Genomic DNA, 19100 nt, shown 5'->3' on the forward strand with positions numbered 1-19100 from the left:
ATCGAGAAGAAGGCTCCTCCGAGATTCCTAGAGAGGCCGGCCTGGTGATCTGGGAGCCGGAAGCCCATCCCGAGGCACTTCCTGTCCGGTCATTGTTCTGGCGCCTGGAAGGGCAGGGGTCCTGCAGCGCCAGCTTCTTACTCTGAGTCGGTGCCCCGGGCCAGGCCTCTTCACTGCGTACGGTGAGCGGATTTACGGGGTGGCCAGGGACCACGGGGAGCAGGGCGGTGCCCGGAACGGCGGTCCCGAAGCGGCCCAGGAGTCTTTGCCTCGGGACTTAGCCCCGGCAGTCCCAGAGCGGCTCCGCGCCCCTTCGCTTCGCCGTCCGGGTGGCCATCTGACGGGCGCCTGGGCAGGCAGAGGACCGAGGCGCACCGCCCAGGGGCCAGGAGGATCCCGGAGACCCGGAGCCAGGGCATACAGGTGGAGGGAACAGATTGCCACGTTCGGAATTGGAAAAAGGACATTAAAAAGGAAGCCTTTGATAGAGGGCTCTCTGTCGCCTGGGGTTGGGGGATCCATTTGAATCTTACCAGAAGTCTGATGACAGTAAGCGAAGTAGACAATTCTGTCTACAAAAGATGGAACGGTCTTCAAAGCCGTCCTTGAATGTTTTGGGGAAAATTATGAGGTAGAATTAAGCTAGTCATGAAAACCTCCAAATCTACTAGTCATGGATACCTTAAGCTTCACAGTTAAGAATTTTCGTAGGAATGTAAGTATATTTCATTACTCTAGGAATTCAATTGTGCAAAAAATTGCCAGTAATTAACAGAAAAACGAATGTGATCATTTCAGCTGCAAAAGGGGATTTAGTAAAATTCAGCAAATCTTTTTTTTTTTTAGTAAAACTTCCAAAGAGAAATAGAAAAATATCATTCTCATATTTATCTAAAATAGTTCCTTATTTGACTCGCAGAAACAAAAACCCTGCTGGCTCATCTGTGGTCAAGGGGTCCTGCTAATTAGTCTCGGTATGACTTGAGTTGATGTGGTGCTTCTGGAAAACATTGAAAAAATGTTCCAACTACACAGTCCTCAAGATAGTGATCCCTCTCTTTATTCTAAAGGAATAATGGAGCAGAAGAAAAAACTTTGCCGTAAACATTTCAAACGTTTTTGTAAGAGAATACACTGAAAACAGTTAAGACTCCTTTTACTAAAGGAATGGTTCATTAATGGGGTAAATTATAGTATAGCACTGATTCAGAATATTCTGCCAGAATGAGGCATGTGTGTACTGTGTATTGAAGGATCACCAATACTTATGAAATAAGGAGATTAGTTCAAAAGACAAATAGTGCAACTTGCTGAACAGTGTACAGTGAGTTTTAAAGTATGATTTAGAAAAATAAGCAGTGAATGCACATATGAATGTAAATAACAGAAAAAGGACTAGGATGTCCATTCAACTAATGACTAGTTTCTGTGTGTACGTATGTATAAGGAATATATTTAGGGCTGGGGTTGTGGCTCAGTGGTGGAGCACTTACGTCATATGGGTGAGGTACTGGATTTGATCCTTAGCACCACAGAAAAATAAATAAAGATATTGTGTCTATCTACAACTAAAAGAATTTTAAAAAGATGGAGGCCCTAAGAACTCAGGGAGACCCTGTCTCTAAATAAAATATAAAAAAGGGCTGGAGGATAGGGAGTTCAGTGATTAAGCCCCTGTGGGTTTAATCCCCAGTATAAAAAAAAAGAAATACATTTAATGTTTTATGTTTGTGAATAGGTCCTTTTCAATGAGAGTGAAAATTTGTCAATACCATAGATTATTTTTGCCTTGTCTTTTTTTTTGGGGGGGGGGGGGAGAGGCAGTTGTTGCTCGCTTTTTGTCCTGCAGTGCAGGGGATTCAACCCCACCCCTGTGTGTGCTAGGCAAGTGCTCTGGCCACTGAACTAAGTCCCCAATCTCAATACTGTAGGATATTGTGTAGCAAATCAAAATAAGCATGAACAATGACAATGGAAAATGATTTCTTTTTTTAAATCTTAAGACTAATACTTGATCTTACTGACATTTGGAAAATGTAAAAAAAACAAAAAGAACCTTGAAACAATTTGTAATTCCACCACCTGGAGCTATCCACCCACTTATTCCTAACATGATATCATGTCTATATACTTCCAGTCTTTTGCTTGGCACTTCTTTCTCATGCTAATTTTTCATCCTTGACAATATAGAAACATTTGTGTTGTAATATTCCTATTTTTAAGACCACTGATAATAATTGTGAACATACCTGTCAAAATGTTTATAAAGTCATAATTATTGTTAGTATGTTTGAAGATTTTCCCTTAAAAAAATTTTCAGTTTACAACACATGGTGATTATTCCTTTGGAGGTAGTCGAGTGAGTTTTCCTAATCATTCTATAGTTTAAAAGTTTTTATAATTAAAAAGTTAACCTTTAGTTAAAAAAAAATCAATGATTGATGTATTCAGCAATTTGCATTTACATATATATATATATTTTTTTAAATGTTTATTTTTTAGTTTTAGGTGGACACAATATCTTTATTTTATTTTTATGTGGTGCTGAGGATCGAACGCAGTGTCTCATGCATGCCAGGCCAGTGCACCACCACTTGAGCCACATCCCGAGCCCCAACATATTTATATTTTAACTCTTTCCATCTATAGAAGTAGAATATTCTTTGCACTATAGTGATCACTGGCCAGTCATTGGTGAAATTGGCTTGGAGACTGAGTGGCATCCTGACAAATCTGTCCTCATTGCTAACAATGTTTTTCATTTCTCAGTTGACGTACTCATCTTGGCCCTGAGAATAAAATCAAGAAGAAGCTTTTGAAACTTAAGAGATTAGATGGGGCTTGACCTCTATTGGGCAACCCTAGTTAATAGGAGTTGTTTGGCTGTGCAGAGAAGATGACTACGGAACTGAGAGAGGCCATGATTCCAGACCCTTGGGGCCCAGTGAAGGTGAAAAAGGAGGAGGAAGAGGAGGACAATTTCCTAAATCAGGAATCCAGCCAACAAGCACATTCTGAGAACTTCAAAGTCTGGGCCCCACATGAGGGGCCTCAGACAGGCCTTGATATATCCGAAGAGGAGGAAAAGGTAAATGATGACCTGGGAGGAAAGAAGGAGAGACCTGAAAACCTCAAGTAGTTCCAGGAAAACTGCTTCTCTGCTTCTTATTTCCTAGCATCTTATTTCCTAGCTAGGTCTCTGACCGTAAGTCCTTTGGAACATAATTGAGATGTTCCCTTCTGATTGATGCATTATTCAGTATTTTTTATTACCATGTAGTTCTCAAACTTTCCTATAAAGAACATGGGGAACTTTTATAAAATCTTTCTGGCCATGTTGTAGACTATTCTAAGGAAATCAGAATCTGGGGATAAGTTCTGGGTTTCTGTGTATTTAAGAACACTCCTCAGGTAATTCCAGTTGTATTTTGAAAGCTCTCAGTGCTTCTCAAACTTTAGTATGCATAGGAATCACTTGGGGTCTTACTAAAATGCTAATCCTGATTCAGGAGGCCTGGGGTATGATCTGAGATTCTGTATTTCTCACAAGCCCCTATAGACCTCGTTTTCAGTAATGAGGCTATAAATGACACTGTGTTCTTAATGTTTTTAAATACACCCGTTACCAGCACTAGGCAAAGCAGGGCAGGGCTGGTCCCAGAAAAGTTGTATGAGAACACAAACAGGCTGGACACAGTGGTGTACACCTGTAATTCTGGTTTCTGCATTTCTCAATGCAGTAGGATTGCAAGTTTGAGGCCAGTTAGAGTAGGTCAGTGAGACCTTGTTTCAAAAAAAAAAGGGGGGGCCGGCTGAGGAAATAGCTCAGTGATGGAGCACTTTCCTAGCATGTATGAGGCCCTGGATTCCACCCCCAGTACTGTAAAAAAAAAGAAAAGAAAAACAAAATTATGATTAGAACCTTGCTTCTTTGATCTTTAGGACCCAGAAAAGTCTCCTTTGAAAAACACCCTCATGTGCTCTCTTGTCACATACTCATTGGTAAGTTAGGTTTGGCTGCTGGAGTGAGTGATGGGATGAAATCAAAGTAGCAGATTTGTTTCTTTGTCTCTCACCTTGGGGAAGAGGAAGATTCTGGCTTCCTTTTCCGTTTTTTTTTTTTTTTTTTAAAGTGTTTTTTGACCTCCAGAAATAAATGATTGTGTATGCATCCTCGAAGCTACAATCACAGTATTCCTACCATCAATCCCTTCATAAATGCCTGCTTGTCTATAGGATCCGAATATGTTCTGGGACATGGCAGTAGTCCTAAAAGCAACACAAGAGGCCCCTGCTGCTGCACCACTTGGCAGTTACTCATTACCAAGGACTCTGGCCAAGAGGGAGATACTGGAGACTCATGAGAACATGAACTCTCTGGGTAAGGTTTAAACTCCCTTATTCAGATTCTGACCATTGGGGTTTAGAATCTTTTCAAGAGTGTGGGTGGGTATCTGGTTTCTCTGTGTGAGCAACAAGAGTATTGAGGTGTTGAAAGTGCTAAGGAGAGCTGGAGAGGATAGCTGAGAGATGCCTGTGCAGTTATCTTAGGAAATGTCTTATTTGCACACAATCTGAAGATACCAGACAGACATAAATTCTGAATTCTCCTTTTAATTATATTTATTGCTCAGTGAGTTTCATATCTATGCATATGCATAGACACGTGTTTTCTTCATATTTTTATGGTTATTATAGGTTGGTGAGCCTGCAGAAGAAGCTAGCAAAGGTAGAAAAGGTCAACTTTTGTGCTGATTTTGAAAAAATGTCCTGGAGATGTTCTGTTTTCATAGATCTTTGTGCAAATTCTGGAGGATTTTGAACAGCTGTGTCAGCCATAATTATGGTCAAAACTAGGTCTTTGTGGAGGATACTGATGGCTTATCACCTGGTTCTCTCCAAGCTGGACTCAGCAAAGGGTAGTATTTTCTAAATGTCTTTGTGTGTTGTGTGTGTATGTGTGTGTGTGCGTGCTCGCTAAAAACATAACCTTTAACATATGAAGAGCTATTATAAACCATTAGTATGAAAAATAAATAAATAAAACTGCTGGGCACAGTGGTACACGTCTGTAATCCCAGCATCTAGGGAGGCTGAAGCAGGAGTATTGCGAGTTCAAAGCCACTCTCAGCAAAAGCAAGGCACTAAGCAACTCAGTGAGACCCTGTCTCTAAATAAAATACAAAATAGGGCTGTAGATGTGGCTCAGTGATTAAGTTTTTTTCATTCTTTTTTCCGTCCCCCAAAAAGAATGAAAAAAACTGCCCTATTTAAAAATAGCTGTGCTGGGCACAGTGGCACATGCTTCTAATCCCAGCAATTTGGGAAGCTGATTCAGGAAGATGGCAAGTTTGAGGCCATTCTGGGTAATTTAGTGCAAACCGATCTCAAAATAAAAATTGAAAAAGGCCTGAGGATGTAGGTCAGTGGTAAAGTGCCTCTGGGTTCAGTACCAGTACCCCTGTCCTCCCCAAAAGGAAAAATAATTAATTAAAAATAGTTATAATGCATATGGATATTATTCTTCCAAAATAACAAAAATATTTAAGAAGTAGATGAAAACATTTAACTTTGCTGATTGTAAAAAGAAAAGACTAATTAAAACAATGAGACATTGCCTTCATTTATCAAATAAATGTCATGATTGTGACAGAAGCTAGCCTGTGGAGGAGTGATGTGTAACTAAGGGCTCATGGCTACCACAGTTTTGACCCAGAGTTGCATAAGCAATCACCTGGATGGCTTTCAGGTCCCTAGATGCTCATGTTTTATGTGTCTGTCTGATAGAGACCAATATCTGAACATTTCAAACCCATTCTCCTCCCTAGACAATTCCTCAGGCATTTGCAGACCAAGTTGTTTTCTTAAACCAAGGCTGTGGAAACAGTTCAAATCTCCACCTTTCTTTTTCTTGTCTTCAATTATTCCCTACACTCTCAGCATTATCCATACTTCCTGCTTTCTGTTCCATTCTTTCTGGTGTATTCCCCATATGTCTCTTCTGTCTTGCTTTATTATCTGTTCATAGTGGGCTCCAAGAGCTGCATTCATTCATCAGGAACAGCCAGTTTTCCTTCTCTGCCTCTTTACCCCAAGACTATTCCCACCCAAGACTTACCATTTTGTGCTACAGACCATTTCCAGAGCTGCAGGTAATAGCAGGAACACCAAGCTCTAGGAATTGTTAGAGAGACCTGAATGTAGTTGTTGCCCTGCCTCTAGTAATTCTGATCTTGATTAAGTCCCCTTGGGACCTTTGTTTCCTATTCTACAAACTAGGGTACATTGATTGAATAAGGTACAGGGTTTGTTAAAGGCCTACTTCCTGGGTGATGGGCAGTAAAATAAGGGCTGGGGAAACAGAATTAAATAAGACGCAGTCTTATCCCTTTTTAGTTCCCACACGATTGAAAAAGACCATTTGCATCTCAATGATAAAGCTGAGCTTCCCTAATCCAAAATTCCAAAATGCTCCAAAATCCAAAACTTTTTGAGTACTAGCATGGCAAATGGAAAATTTACACTTTCCTCCTATGACTGGTTCTAGTCAAAACACAGGTATGGTTAAAAATGTACAAAATTACCTTCATACCATGTGTATAAGGTGTATATGAGCCATAAGTGAATTCCAAGTTTATATGTTGGTCCCATCTAAGATATCTCGTTTTGTGTGTGTGTGTGTGTGTGTGTGTGTGTGTGTGTACACACGTGCATGTCTCTAAATAATCTAACATCTGAAAAACCAAATCACTTTGGGTCATAAGCATTTTGGATAAGGAATGTTCAACCTATGATATACATGAAAATATTTTGGAAGTGATCACTGGGTTTTAAATGTCTCAGTTTTAATTAATGTTGAATTAAAGTTTATTCCCTTAAAAACCATTTTTTACACCTTTAAACATAACTTACTGTACTTTCATCTGCACATTTTAAAGTACTTTTATAAAAGTGAGAACACTTATACTTTTTCCTTAATTCATGTTCAGTTAAGCTTCAAGTTTTATAGATTATATTTTTCTAAACAGTTAACTCCACCTGAATGTCAGCTTTCCTTGATGAAATACTAAGCTGTTCCTTGATACAAGGAACATAGTAAAGGTTTACTATGTTCAATTTCTTCTTTAATCCCTCCTACTGTAGCTGATTGTCATCATAGCAGCTCCCATCCCTTAAGGGTTCATCTTTCCTCCTGGCCCCTATCAGCACCATCCATCAGACTGAAAGTCACTGCAGACATCAGAATACTTGATGTGTCCCATGTACTGTTCTGAGCAGTTGACAGAGTAATTGCATTAATCCAATCATAGCCTTTTGAGGTAGATAGTATTATTATCCCTGTTTTAGATATTAGGACACTGAGGAACAAAGAAGTTAACTAGCCCAAAGTCGTAGCTAGTTAATAGTAGAGTAGGGATTTGAAACTAGGCGGTCTGGCTCCAGAGTCCATGTTTTTAACCTCTGAGCTATACAGCCTCTTAATGTTTCAGATGCTATTGACTTCTTTGGACTTCTTGACATCCAGCATGACCTTTCTGTCCATGTTTACTCTGTCTATGATATTCACCATCTTCACACGGTAAGGCTCAACTTGGTAGTTTTTTTGTTCACAGGGGGAGATTGTATCTAATCAAATGGTGAATTGGGAGCAAATCCACACCAGTAGCTCAGGTAAAAGGCAAGCTTAGGGAGAGGCTGGTGTCCTTCATAACTAGTCTTAGTGTGAGATCCATACAAAATTACCTTCATGCCGGTGTATAAAGGGGTCTGAAGTGCATGGGCTTCTCTGTTATGAGGCAGTGGGTTAATATCTCATGGAGGTAAGTGGAAAAGCCAAAAAGAGCATGAGTGAGCACATTCAGTGCCAGGTATGGGGCAGAACATGGTCCCTGAAGAAGAATCTACAGCGGAGGAGTAACATGAAGGTATTCCTTCCTTTAATGAAGCAAATTTGTAAAGGTTCTGAAGTCATATGCTTCCTGGCCTTCTTGACTTGATATTTTTTTATCTAGGCCAGACTAAGCTAACACTTGTATTTTTCTTTTTTCATTTCAGATGCTGAAACAAAGAATCTACAGTTATTTGTTCCAAAATCTGAGATATGTGATGAAACTGAAAAACCCCTTGTAATGTCAGGAAGAATCCAGAAAGTTGACACTCAAGGACCTGAATTCAGAGAATCATGTGAAACAGGAAACATGGAAAAGAGGCAGAAAATAAAGAAGGAAAAGAAAGATTTCAGACAAGTGACAGTGGAGGATTGTCACTTACCTAAAAACTTCAAAGAAGAGAAAGACCAAAAATGTAAGAAATCTGGGGGTAAATATAGCCTTAGTTCTGGCTGTATGAAAAATCAGAAAATCCAGCCCGGGCAGAAGCCTTTTACATGTAGTGTATGTGGGAAAGGCTTTAGTCAGAGTGCAAACCTTGTCGTGCATCAGCGAATCCACACTGGGGAGAAGCCCTTTGAGTGCCATGAGTGTGGGAAGGCCTTCATCCAGAGTGCAAACCTTGTTGTACATCAGAGAATCCACACTGGACAGAAACCTTACGTTTGTGCAAAATGTGGAAAAGCTTTCACTCAGAGTTCAAATCTGACTGTCCACCAAAAAATTCACTCTTTAGAAAAAACCTTTAAGTGCAGTGAATGTGAGAAAGCCTTCAGTTACAGCTCGCAGCTTGCCCGGCACCAGAAAGTCCACATTACGGAAAAGTGCTATGAATGCAATGAATGTGGAAAGACATTTACTCGGAGCTCAAACCTCATTGTCCACCAGAGGATCCACACTGGGGAGAAGCCCTTTGCTTGTAATGACTGTGGCAAAGCCTTCACCCAGAGTGCAAATCTTATTGTCCATCAGCGAAGCCATACTGGTGAGAAGCCATATGAGTGTAAAGAGTGTGGGAAAGCCTTCAGTTGTTTTTCACACCTTATTGTGCACCAGAGAATTCACACTGCAGAGAAACCTTATGACTGCAGTGAATGTGGGAAAGCCTTCAGTCAGCTCTCTTGCCTTATTGTCCACCAGAGAATTCACAGTGGAGATCTTCCTTATGTGTGTAATGAGTGTGGGAAGGCCTTCACGTGTAGTTCCTATCTACTTATTCATCAGAGAATACATAATGGGGAAAAACCTTACACATGTAACGAGTGTGGCAAGGCCTTCAGGCAGAGGTCAAGCCTTACTGTGCATCAGAGAACCCACACTGGGGAGAAGCCCTACGAATGTGAGAAGTGCGGTGCGGCTTTCATTTCGAACTCACACCTCATGCGACACCACAGAACCCATCTTGTTGAATAAGAAAGGGTGAAGAAGACATTTAGTGGCTGGTCATAACATGCTACCTGCCAAGTTAGACACCTCTTTGCGATTTTCTTTCTCCTTTGTAAAAACAAGTTACAGTTTTCAGGAAGGCAGCACAAATAAGCATTTCGGAGGTTACTTTACAGAAACTAAGCACCTAAAGGCAAGGGCTCTATCCTAAGCAGTCATGTTTTCTGAAATGGAATATGGCTTTTTTAGGAATGGGTTGTACAAAGCTAGTTGATAACAAGCCTATTTGGGGAAAGGTCTTTTTTGCTTAATTTTGTTTTTTAAAACTGGTATTTGCTTGAGCAACAGGAAGGTGGTTTTCCTTTTTTGAATTCTGGAGCTTTGACCTTTGTATTATAGTATTCTGGGTTAAGTGAAAACTAGTTAAGGAAACCATTTGGGGTAGGCATTCAACAACAACTCATCTATGAATATAAGCTTTACGCTCTCTAGGTAATTAAAAAAAAACAATCTACAGCTCCTAAAATGAACAGAAATATAAAACATTTGTTGTCGATGCCTCCTCCTCCTGAACCTTGGTATAGTAAAGCTCTGGGGACTTCCTATGAGTCTGTTCTGACCATTCCCCAGTCTGCAAGGCCAGGTGCTCAAGGAATGATGGAGACAACACACAGCTACATTCATTTGCTAAGGTTGACAACTCCTTTCAAACAGTTCCACCAGCCCTCTAATTTCCATTGTATTCCTTTTAGGTGAGATGCAACTAGCATGCCCTTTCTCTGATAGAGGAGTCAAAGAATAAAGCTTGCCTAGAGATATGTCCCAGTTGCTTCTGCTTTTATTCTGCTCAAGCCCAGCCAGGATCTCAGTATGGGTTTCATTCTCACATTCTGGATGGTATTTAGAAGAAATGGTAAACTCTTCTAATTCTGACAAGACCAAAGAGGGGAGTGAAAGGAGAGGGAGGAGGCAGAGTGGGATTCCTAAAATGTTAATTTGGTTCTTAAGAAGTTCAGAAGTGTTGGAATGTGAAAACTTCTAGAAGGTTGAAGAAACTGGCTCAGGTAAGATATCTTTGTTGCTGTTCAGCCTCGATTCCTGGAAAAATGATTTATAAAACTATGCAATAGAGTTCTGTAATATCATTGCCTTGTATTTATATAAAACTTCATTGTTGTTTGCCTTCATGTATAGTATGATACCTGTCAGTGATTTCATGTTTTCCCATAGACCATTATCATCCTTAGAACACTGCAGCAGTGTTTTCTCATTTACTTGAAAGTGGTCATATAACATGAGGCCAAGTAAGGAGTGACCACCTGTAACCAATCCTGGGACCTGCTGCTCTCCTAACCATCTTAACCTTCATCCAGACCTGTGAGGGAGCCTGAGAAAGGGTATGTAGTCTCATTTTTGGGTGAAGAAACTGAAGTGATAGATTTTGGGGTGTGTTTTTGGTGATGTGACCAAGAGTAGCGAATCTAGTACTAGAATTTTGGTCTCTTGATTTCTGGGTCTGTCTCCTGACCCCATTCCAGTGACATTCCAGTAGTGTATATTATAAACACTGAGCCTGGTGATAAGCAGTCTGGTGCAACTCTCTGAAGAAGTTCCATGCTTTTATTGTCTTTTTTCTATAAGACTAAATAATATAAATCACATAGTGTTTTCTAATTTACAGAGCATTTTCATATACAGAAGAAAGCTTATTGTTTTCCTCTTTCAAGAAATCTTTTGTGAAAGTACATGCACTGTTGTTTCCCACTTTCACTCTAGAGATACAAATACAAGAAATAAAAAGAATTCAAAAATAGGAATAAAAAATACTCATGTCCTCACTGACCCTAACGGTGACTGTTCCTGCTCTCTGTCTAGGAGCAGACCCCCAAGGATAAACCAAGTTTCTTTGCTGAGATTAGGAACAAGTTAGTTTTTTCCCCCTGCCTGATCAGGAAGCTCAGAATGTCAAGAAAGCCAGTCTGTGGGTTTGAGATGGCTTTGTGAACTTGACCCAAGAGACCAAAGGGTACTTTATGACCATACTTTATGACCATTAAGACAAGTTCAAATCCTCTATTCATGGATGATGGTAATATCCTGGCTAAAGATTTCCATTCTTAGGTGGAAAGTCACCCAAGTGATTCTGATGCAAAGGTAGGTTTGGGAATCACTGACTCAGCTTGAAATAAAGCAATGGTTTTCAACCTTGGTCGCATGTTAGAATCACCCAGCATACTTTAAAAACTTGCCATGTCCATGCCTCATTATTTTTTAAAACCCCGGAGGGGAATGCAGTGTGCTGCCAAAGTTAGGAGCTACTACAGGCATATAATGTATGATCAAAGGTGGGAAGGAGGCTCCAGTGTAAGGATCTGCATGTACAGTTTTAGCAAAACAGAACAGTTACTCTGCATTAGCTCGATTAGGTGTCCTTCAGTGCCCCTGCCAAACTTCAGTTGCTTGGATTATGTGACCTTATTTGTATTTAAGAGAATATACCAAACTTTTTTATTTATATGTGAAAACCAAGCGTTGCAAAACACATTTTTATGTATATATTATGACTTCTTATGCTTCTGCTTAAATTTCATGTTCAGATCTGGCTTTACACAATCCCACGTCCAGATTCAAGACCTTCAATCCTACCCAAATGGTGTGAGCCAAGTAGATTACTAACAACAACTCTTCCCAATTTACTTATAACTTTCAAAATAAATTATAACCTGCAATTTTCCTTACGGTTTCTAATAGGGGAAGAATGATCACCCTTTGTTGTTGAAGTTGGCTTAGGTTTTTCTGTTCCCTTCTCCATTAGCTGGTCTTGTTAGAAGTGGTTGAGAATTCCAAAGTTCCATTTCCCAAAGTTGTTAAGAGTTATCATACTTTAATTATTTAAAAGCTCTGTTCCTTGTCTGGTGATTGGCATGAAGATTGAGCAAGAGGCTCTTCATGGAGGCACACACATGTAGTCCCACTACTTGGAAACTTAGAGGCAAGAGGATTGCAAGTTCATAGCTAGCCCAGGCAATTTAATGAGACTTGTCTCAAAATAAAAAATAAAAAGAGCTGGGGCTGTAAGTTAGTGCTGGAGCACTCCTGGGTTCAATCCCAATACTGCAAAAACAAACAAAAAGCCAGGAAATCTGTCACAAAGGAGACCAATAGATGTGTCTTAAGTGGAGCACAATGATGAAAGACTGATAATGAAATCACTAAAGGTAGTTTGAGAGCCCAGGAGAAAGACTTCAACAGCCCCTAACATGCATAAGCATATGCACGTACATTTACTCTCAGGATCATTAACCATGGATTCTTCCAGGCTCCAGAAGAGGTCTTTGTTCTGAGTCTCCTTCCCTACCTAGACAGTTATCCCTCTCTTACATCTGACAGTTCACTTGCTCCCTCATCCAGTGTGCCTAACCTTCCTGCAGTTGCAGCTCCTTTGAGAATCTCATGAAGGTTGTGAATACTTTCCCTTAAGAAATGCTTGTTGAACTTCATGTTCTTTTGTAGTGTCATGCAGGCTCCCTGAAGGAAATCCATGGATCTGTAGGGCTTAACATATCACCTGAAGTTGCACTGCATAATCACCTGTGTGGCTTTTTAAAACGGAGGTCAGATTATGGTTATCTCTTAAGACTATTGCCAAATACAGCCTTTAAATCTTGCTTCTCCCAATTTCTTCCCTGTGGCATTACACCCGCTACTTGGAGCACCCAGATGAAATTCTCAGGAGACATTCTGGTTTCCTATGTATCACTTGTTCATTAAGAAAATAGTGTGTGTCCTTTGACATACCTTCAGAAGATCCCGGAGTGCCAAAGCAAATAAGGTCTACTAATCCTGGTGTGTCTCATGTGAAAAATGTCAGGTTACTGTGACATCATTTATTGAGCCCCTCATAATCTCTTTCCAGCCTTATCTCTGTATGTCCCTCATACCTTTTATTAAAGCCTAGAGGCATTTGCTTGCTCTTCTCTGTGCCTTTGCTCACACCTTCCACAGTGCCTCTAACACCCTACCACCTCTTCTTCCTATCCAATTCCTCCTGCTTCCCTAAGATTTGGTTCAGTTCCCCATCACTGGGAAACCTTTGACTGTCTGTGGACAAGGGCATGTGAAATATATTTAGAAGTACAAAAAAACATGATATGGTGGTATGTGTCCAGATTTTACGTTTTTTTTTCATACCTTTATTTCACTTATTTATTGTTTTATGTGGTGCTGAGTATCAAACCCAGGGTCCCAAACGTGTGAGTTGAGCGCTCCACCACTGAGCCACAACGATAGCCCAAATTTTAAGTTTTAAAGAGAAAAAAAAACTCTGCTCAGCGGATCAAGAGTCTGAGGCTGGGACTGTGGCTCAGTGGTAGCCCGCTTGCCTAGCATGTGGGAGGCACTGGGTTCCATCCTCAGCACCACATACAAATAAATAAAATAAAAGGTCTATCAACAACTAAAAAATATTTTTTAAAAAAGAGTGTGAGGCAGTAGGATTGCAATCTCATAGTCAGTTTCAAAAATTTAGAAAGGCCCTAAGCAACTTGGCAAAACCCTGTCTCAAAATAAAAATTAAAAAGGGCTGAGGATGTGGCTCAGTGGTTAAGGGTTAGTGTTCCTGGGTTCAATCCCTGGTTTAAAAAAAATTTTTTTTTTTGATTTAAAATTGTATGTGTAGTACACTTCTCAACTTCTGTTATTACTTATACTGACTAAATACTATTAAAAGTATTTAGACACATTACCTGAATGAAATACAAGAAAACATAAGTGGTTCAGTGACTTTTTTCACAGCCATACAGATGGTAAATTTTAGAGGGTAGACTCAAACATAGGTCCCGGGATAACAGAAGTATGGGTAATTAAACAGTTTTTTAAAAAGTAATTTCCATAATTTCTATAAGAAACAACTTTATAGTCAAGAAAAATAAGTTATTATATTTACATATTTAATTTTATTGCATTAATTGTGAACTATCTCAGTTCCCCATTGCATTCAATGTTGGATGTACTCTTTCCCTTCTTCCCTCTTCCTCCTTACTTCTGACATTGTCAAGTCTGATAATTCTAAAGTACTGTTCTGTAACTATATTCTTTTATGCTTTGATTTGTCTAAAAGTTAAAAATAAGAAGTATGAATGTTACTATGATCATGTGAATATTATTCAATCTAGACCTTTGTATTTCTTTTTGGGGCAACTTTTTGTTTTCACTGAAATTTCTAGTTGACTTTCTTTTTACTTTGTTCTGTTTGCTTTCAGCACATCTTCAGTCATTTACAAATTTTCCAATCAATTAGATATATCTCTTAAGTACCCCCCCCCACATTCCTCCTGTTTATTTCCCTTCTAAGTACCTCATACCTCCTGCTGTAGTTTGGCATGGATGTTCTCTCTGCTTACCATCTTCTACTAGGCTCCATTGTTTCTTGAATTCCTTATCATCCTGTCTTTACTCCCTCATTTCATTGCAGCACATCTTCAAATAATTTGGCAAAGAGTATACGGAAGGCAAAGCTGTTGAGTCCTTGTCCATATCAGACTTCTAAGACCTCATGCTTGATTGGTAGTTTGACTGAATCTTGGATTTTAGGTAGAAAAATTCCTCAGAAGTGGTCAAAACATCACTGACTTAGAGCATCCACTATTGCTAATGAGAGGTCTGAGTCCAGCCTGATTCTCATTCCCTGGAGAATCAATGGTATTTATAATACAGTGATCTGTTCCCATACTCCCATGCCTCAAAATTTTAGTCTTGTCTTTTCCTTGGTGTATTCAGTTCCCTAATGCATTGAGAAATTTTAATATAGTAACTTGGGTACTTCTCTTAGAAGACTTCTTGTTATTTACATGATAATTCCTTCTTCACATTTTTTTTTCCTGTTTTTACTCCTTGTGGATTCCTGTCAATAAAATGTTGGACCTTTTGGATTGATCCTCACTGCTTCCTTTGTTTCCACATCCTTGTCTTGTGCCACTTTCTGGTGGCATACCTTGAGTATTTTTCAGCATTTAAGATTTTTTTTAAGTTGGACACAATGCCTTTATTGTATTTATTTTTATGTGGTGATAGGATTGAACCCAGTGCCTCGTACGTGCTAGACGAGTGCTCTACTGCTGAGCCACAACCCCAGCCCCAGCATTTAAGATTTTTTTAAAATGTTTATGTCAATAAGTTAAATTCCTAAGAGCCTTTTCTCTTTCTTTCCTTTGTTTTTTGGTAACATACTGATCTCATTTTAGAGAACCTTTCAAATTTCTCTAAGGTTTTTTTGTTTTTTTTTTGGCAGCATTAGGGATTAAACCCATTTCTTGGTCATGCCAGGCAAGTGCTCTACCACTAAGATATACCCCCTAGTCCCACTTTATGTATCTTCCCCTGAGTCCTTTTTTTGTTTAGTTTACTCTCATTGGGGATTTTCGTATGTATGTTCTGGTACTTACTGATATACACATATTCTCTCATTTGCATGTGTCAGAAGTTCAGTTGAAGAGTTGGGGCTGGGGCTCAGTGGTAGAGTGCCTGCCTTGCACCTGTGAGGCATGATCTTCAGCATGACATAAAGATAAATAAAGATATTGTGTCTATCTATAACCAAAAAAAAAAAAAAAAGTTCAGTTAAAAGCTAGGCATGGTGACACACATCTGTAATCAGGTACCTGGGAGGCTGAGACAGGAAAATTGCTTGAGTCCAGAAATTCAAAGCCAGCCTGGGCAAGACCCCATCTAAGCATTAAAAAAAGAAAAAAAAAAAAACAATTAAGACCTCTGTAGAAGTAGGATTTATCCACTAAATAAAGGCTTTCTTTTAGAGTGACTGATAAAGAGCAAACTATTTCCCTGGAGACCTCTAAATACCAGAATGCAGAATCTTTTGCTTGGAGTACTTAACATTTCCTTGGCAAAAAATCCTCTGATATTTTTTGTGTGTGATTCAAATGTTACTAAGTGTTTCTCTTGAAATGGGAGAAAAGGGAGTCATGTTATTATAACAAACTTCCAGGTAATCCCACTTCTTCCTTGTGGTCTTCCTTCTCTGAGGTTTGGCAGGCTTGATCACCTATCTCCTTCATTTTATCACCCTCAGCAAGAATAATGATAACGAGAAGATGGTCACAGTAACAGTAAATGAATAATACAAGGTATAAAATTCTACAGAGCTGTTTTCTAAAATGTACATGCATAGAAAAGACTGAAAGGATAGATTGGTTAGATGGTTAGATTTTTTCCTGCATGGTCTTTCCTATAGTGAGCCTGAATGACTTTCATTATTGGGAAGGAAAAGGTTTAATAAAAGGTAAAGAACATGGCTTCTTCAGAGTGGTGAGATTTTCTTGAGCATGGGCTGGAGTGTGAAGAACAACAGAATAATAAAAAGTCTGGATTCATAAGGTCCCCAAATACCAAGTACCTAATGCCTGGGGAAGCTCAGCAAGGAATATGTTTGTGACATTCTGGCTTGGGCATAGAAACTGGCCTGAGAAAGGGGAAGGGATTCCTATAAACTGTATTGGCAGGATTTTTTTTTTCTCCCCGGGCCCTCACATTTCAAGAAAAACCATTGAATTCTGACCTAGCTACTTTTGTCCTAGAGACAAAAGGGAAAGGGACAGATTGATGTTTTGAAGATAAAATGAGCAGAACTTAGGAGGCATAGAAGATCCAGCATCCAATTTCCAAATTAGAACCTGGGTGCAGACCTAGGACATAAACAAAAATGGGGCCATGCCCAGGTCTGAGAAGCCATGGTTGGTCTCTCTGGAGCTGCCCTGTGTTTACAGAGAAGGACTTAGGAATAAAGGAAGAGGTAACCCAAGTCCTGGCAGGCCACCTGGCTACCCCAACCCACCTCAAATGTCCTGTCTTCTTGGTTGCCTTTGATCTCATTGGTATTTTCCCTCCAGGGACTTGGGCACCCTTGAGGTAAGTCAGCCTGCTGAACCAAAAGAAAGTTTGTAAGCATCAATTAGGTGAGGGGGGGGGTCCTGTGTGCCAGACACCATTCTCAATGTTAAATGTGCTTTATTTCATCTAATCCTCACCTGAGGAGGGAAGTTGTCTTACCATCCTCATTTCAAAGCCATTAGTCAGAATTAGAACGACTCTGACACCGAAGCCTGTGCCCCTTTCCCACACTGACTTAGAAGTTCGCCAGGGTCTCCAGTCCTGAACTAGTAGTCCTCTGTCATAAGTACAGCTGGGCATGGTGGCACTCACCTGTAAACCCAGCAACTCCAGTGACTGAGGCAGGAGGATCACAAGTTTAAGGTCAGTGTCCTAGTGAAACCCTGACTTAAAAGTGAAAAGTGGAGTGTAGAGTTGTAGCTCAGTGGTAGAGCGCTCACCTAGCATGCATGAGGCACTGGGTTCAGTCCTCAGCACCACATAAAAATAAAGATATTGTGTCTACCCAAAACTAAAAATAAATATTAAAAAAAATGAAAAGTGCTGGGGACATAACTTGGTGGAAAAGTGTTCTGGCTTCAATCCCCAGCACCAAAAAAATTAAAACAAATGAAAGTGTAATGCTTTCCTATGGTAAAAAGATCAATGGTACAAAAGAAAAGTAAGATTCCTTACCAGTCCAGACAATTGGTCTCCTATCCCAGAGATAACCATTGTTAAATTTCTTGAGCATCCCTCCAGGGATTGGCAGGACCATGTGTTTACTGTGTTTAGTATTCCCTTCTTTAAAGATCGCAAATGGGAGCTTAGGTTGCATAATGTCTATAATTTGCTTTTTACATTTAACATGTCTTGGAGATGGTTTGTTATTGGCCTATATAATCTACCTCATTCTTATTTTCATTGTTATGTGATGCTCCAATTATGATTTGGATATCCCATTATTCATATAGAGTGCTCTGTTGTTGGTAGGTTCTTTTCTGTCTTTTGCTCTTACAAACAATACTGTGCTGAATATCCCTGCATACTGTCATTGGTATGTGTGGGACTTATCTACAGGATAAATTGTTAGAAGGGCAGGTGCATTTGATATTTCAGTAGAAATTGGGAATGCAGTTCCCAATTAAGTATATGAAAATCCCCAGTTTCTGAGTCCTCTATGAGAGTATTGTCTTATCATAAATGAAAGATGCTCTTGTGTTTTAGTTTGCATTTAGTTACAAGTGAAGTTATCATATCCCATGTTTGAAACCCATATGTGTATTTCTTTTTCTATGAATTGCTTACTTCTGCTCTTTAGCAGTTTTTCTTGTTGGTCCTTTTAAAGACTGCTTTGTACAAGTTCTCTATATAGTAAAGAAATTACTCTTACTTGGTGTATGTGTCACTGATATTTTTCTCTGGATTATTGGGCAGATGGTGTAGCTCAATCTTAGGGGACTTGCCTAGCACATCCAAGCCCTGGGTTGCATCCCAGCACTGCACACACACAAAAAAGGTTTAATGTCAAATCAAAGACTTACCTTCTCAGGGTGATACATTCCACCGAGACTTCGTCTGATCCTTTAATAAGTCCACCAGGAAATCAGTGGAGTAAGAACTGAGGTATTCTCAGCCTCCTCCCACCTCTCAGGGATGCAACAAGAGAAAGAGTAGGACCAAAAAGATGCAGCTGGCTCCCTAGAGCTGCCAGCCAGAAGCTTACAGTTGCCCTCCCACACGGGCTCATGGAGCCATGGATGCACTTGCAGGCCACGTGCAGCACAGGTGAGCCTGAGGTGCGGAGGAGAGGGAAGGGGAGGGAGGAGGCTGCACCTTGCAGAGGTTGGGGATAGAGTGGGGAGGAGTGTTGGGGATGGGGCCATGTAGGGGAAGAATAGAGACTTGGGATAAGATATAGCAGCTTGGAGGAGTGGCTAG

The 19100-nt window shown here is 40.0% G+C and overlaps 1 protein-coding gene across 4 annotated transcripts; it reads left to right on the top strand.

Moving 5' to 3' along the window:
* The first annotated feature begins 96 nt into the window (after window positions 1-96).
* Znf35 (zinc finger protein 35) lies at window positions 97-15360 on the top strand. 4 transcript variants are annotated; one of them, XM_077796288.1, is made up of 5 exons: window positions 97-182; window positions 2892-3088; window positions 3943-4002; window positions 4237-4381; window positions 8056-15360. In XM_077796288.1, exons 2-5 carry the CDS (start codon window positions 2897-2899, stop codon window positions 9300-9302), a joined length of 1644 nt encoding a protein of 547 aa, XP_077652414.1. In that variant the 5' UTR covers window positions 97-182; window positions 2892-2896; the 3' UTR covers window positions 9303-15360. The 4 variants fall into 4 exon arrangements, with proteins under 4 accessions (XP_077652414.1, XP_026263899.2, XP_077652415.1 ...); XM_026408114.2 differs by lacking the exons at window positions 97-182; window positions 3943-4002 and having other exon boundaries at window positions 2781-3088; XM_077796289.1 differs by lacking the exons at window positions 97-182; window positions 2892-3088; window positions 3943-4002 and adding an exon at window positions 4699-4919 and having other exon boundaries at window positions 4296-4381.
* Window positions 15361-19100: the final 3740 nt, after the last annotated feature.

This window comes from Urocitellus parryii, chromosome 3 (genome assembly GCF_045843805.1).
Source record: "Urocitellus parryii isolate mUroPar1 chromosome 3, mUroPar1.hap1, whole genome shotgun sequence".
Taxonomy (NCBI): Eukaryota; Metazoa; Chordata; class Mammalia; order Rodentia; family Sciuridae; genus Urocitellus; species Urocitellus parryii.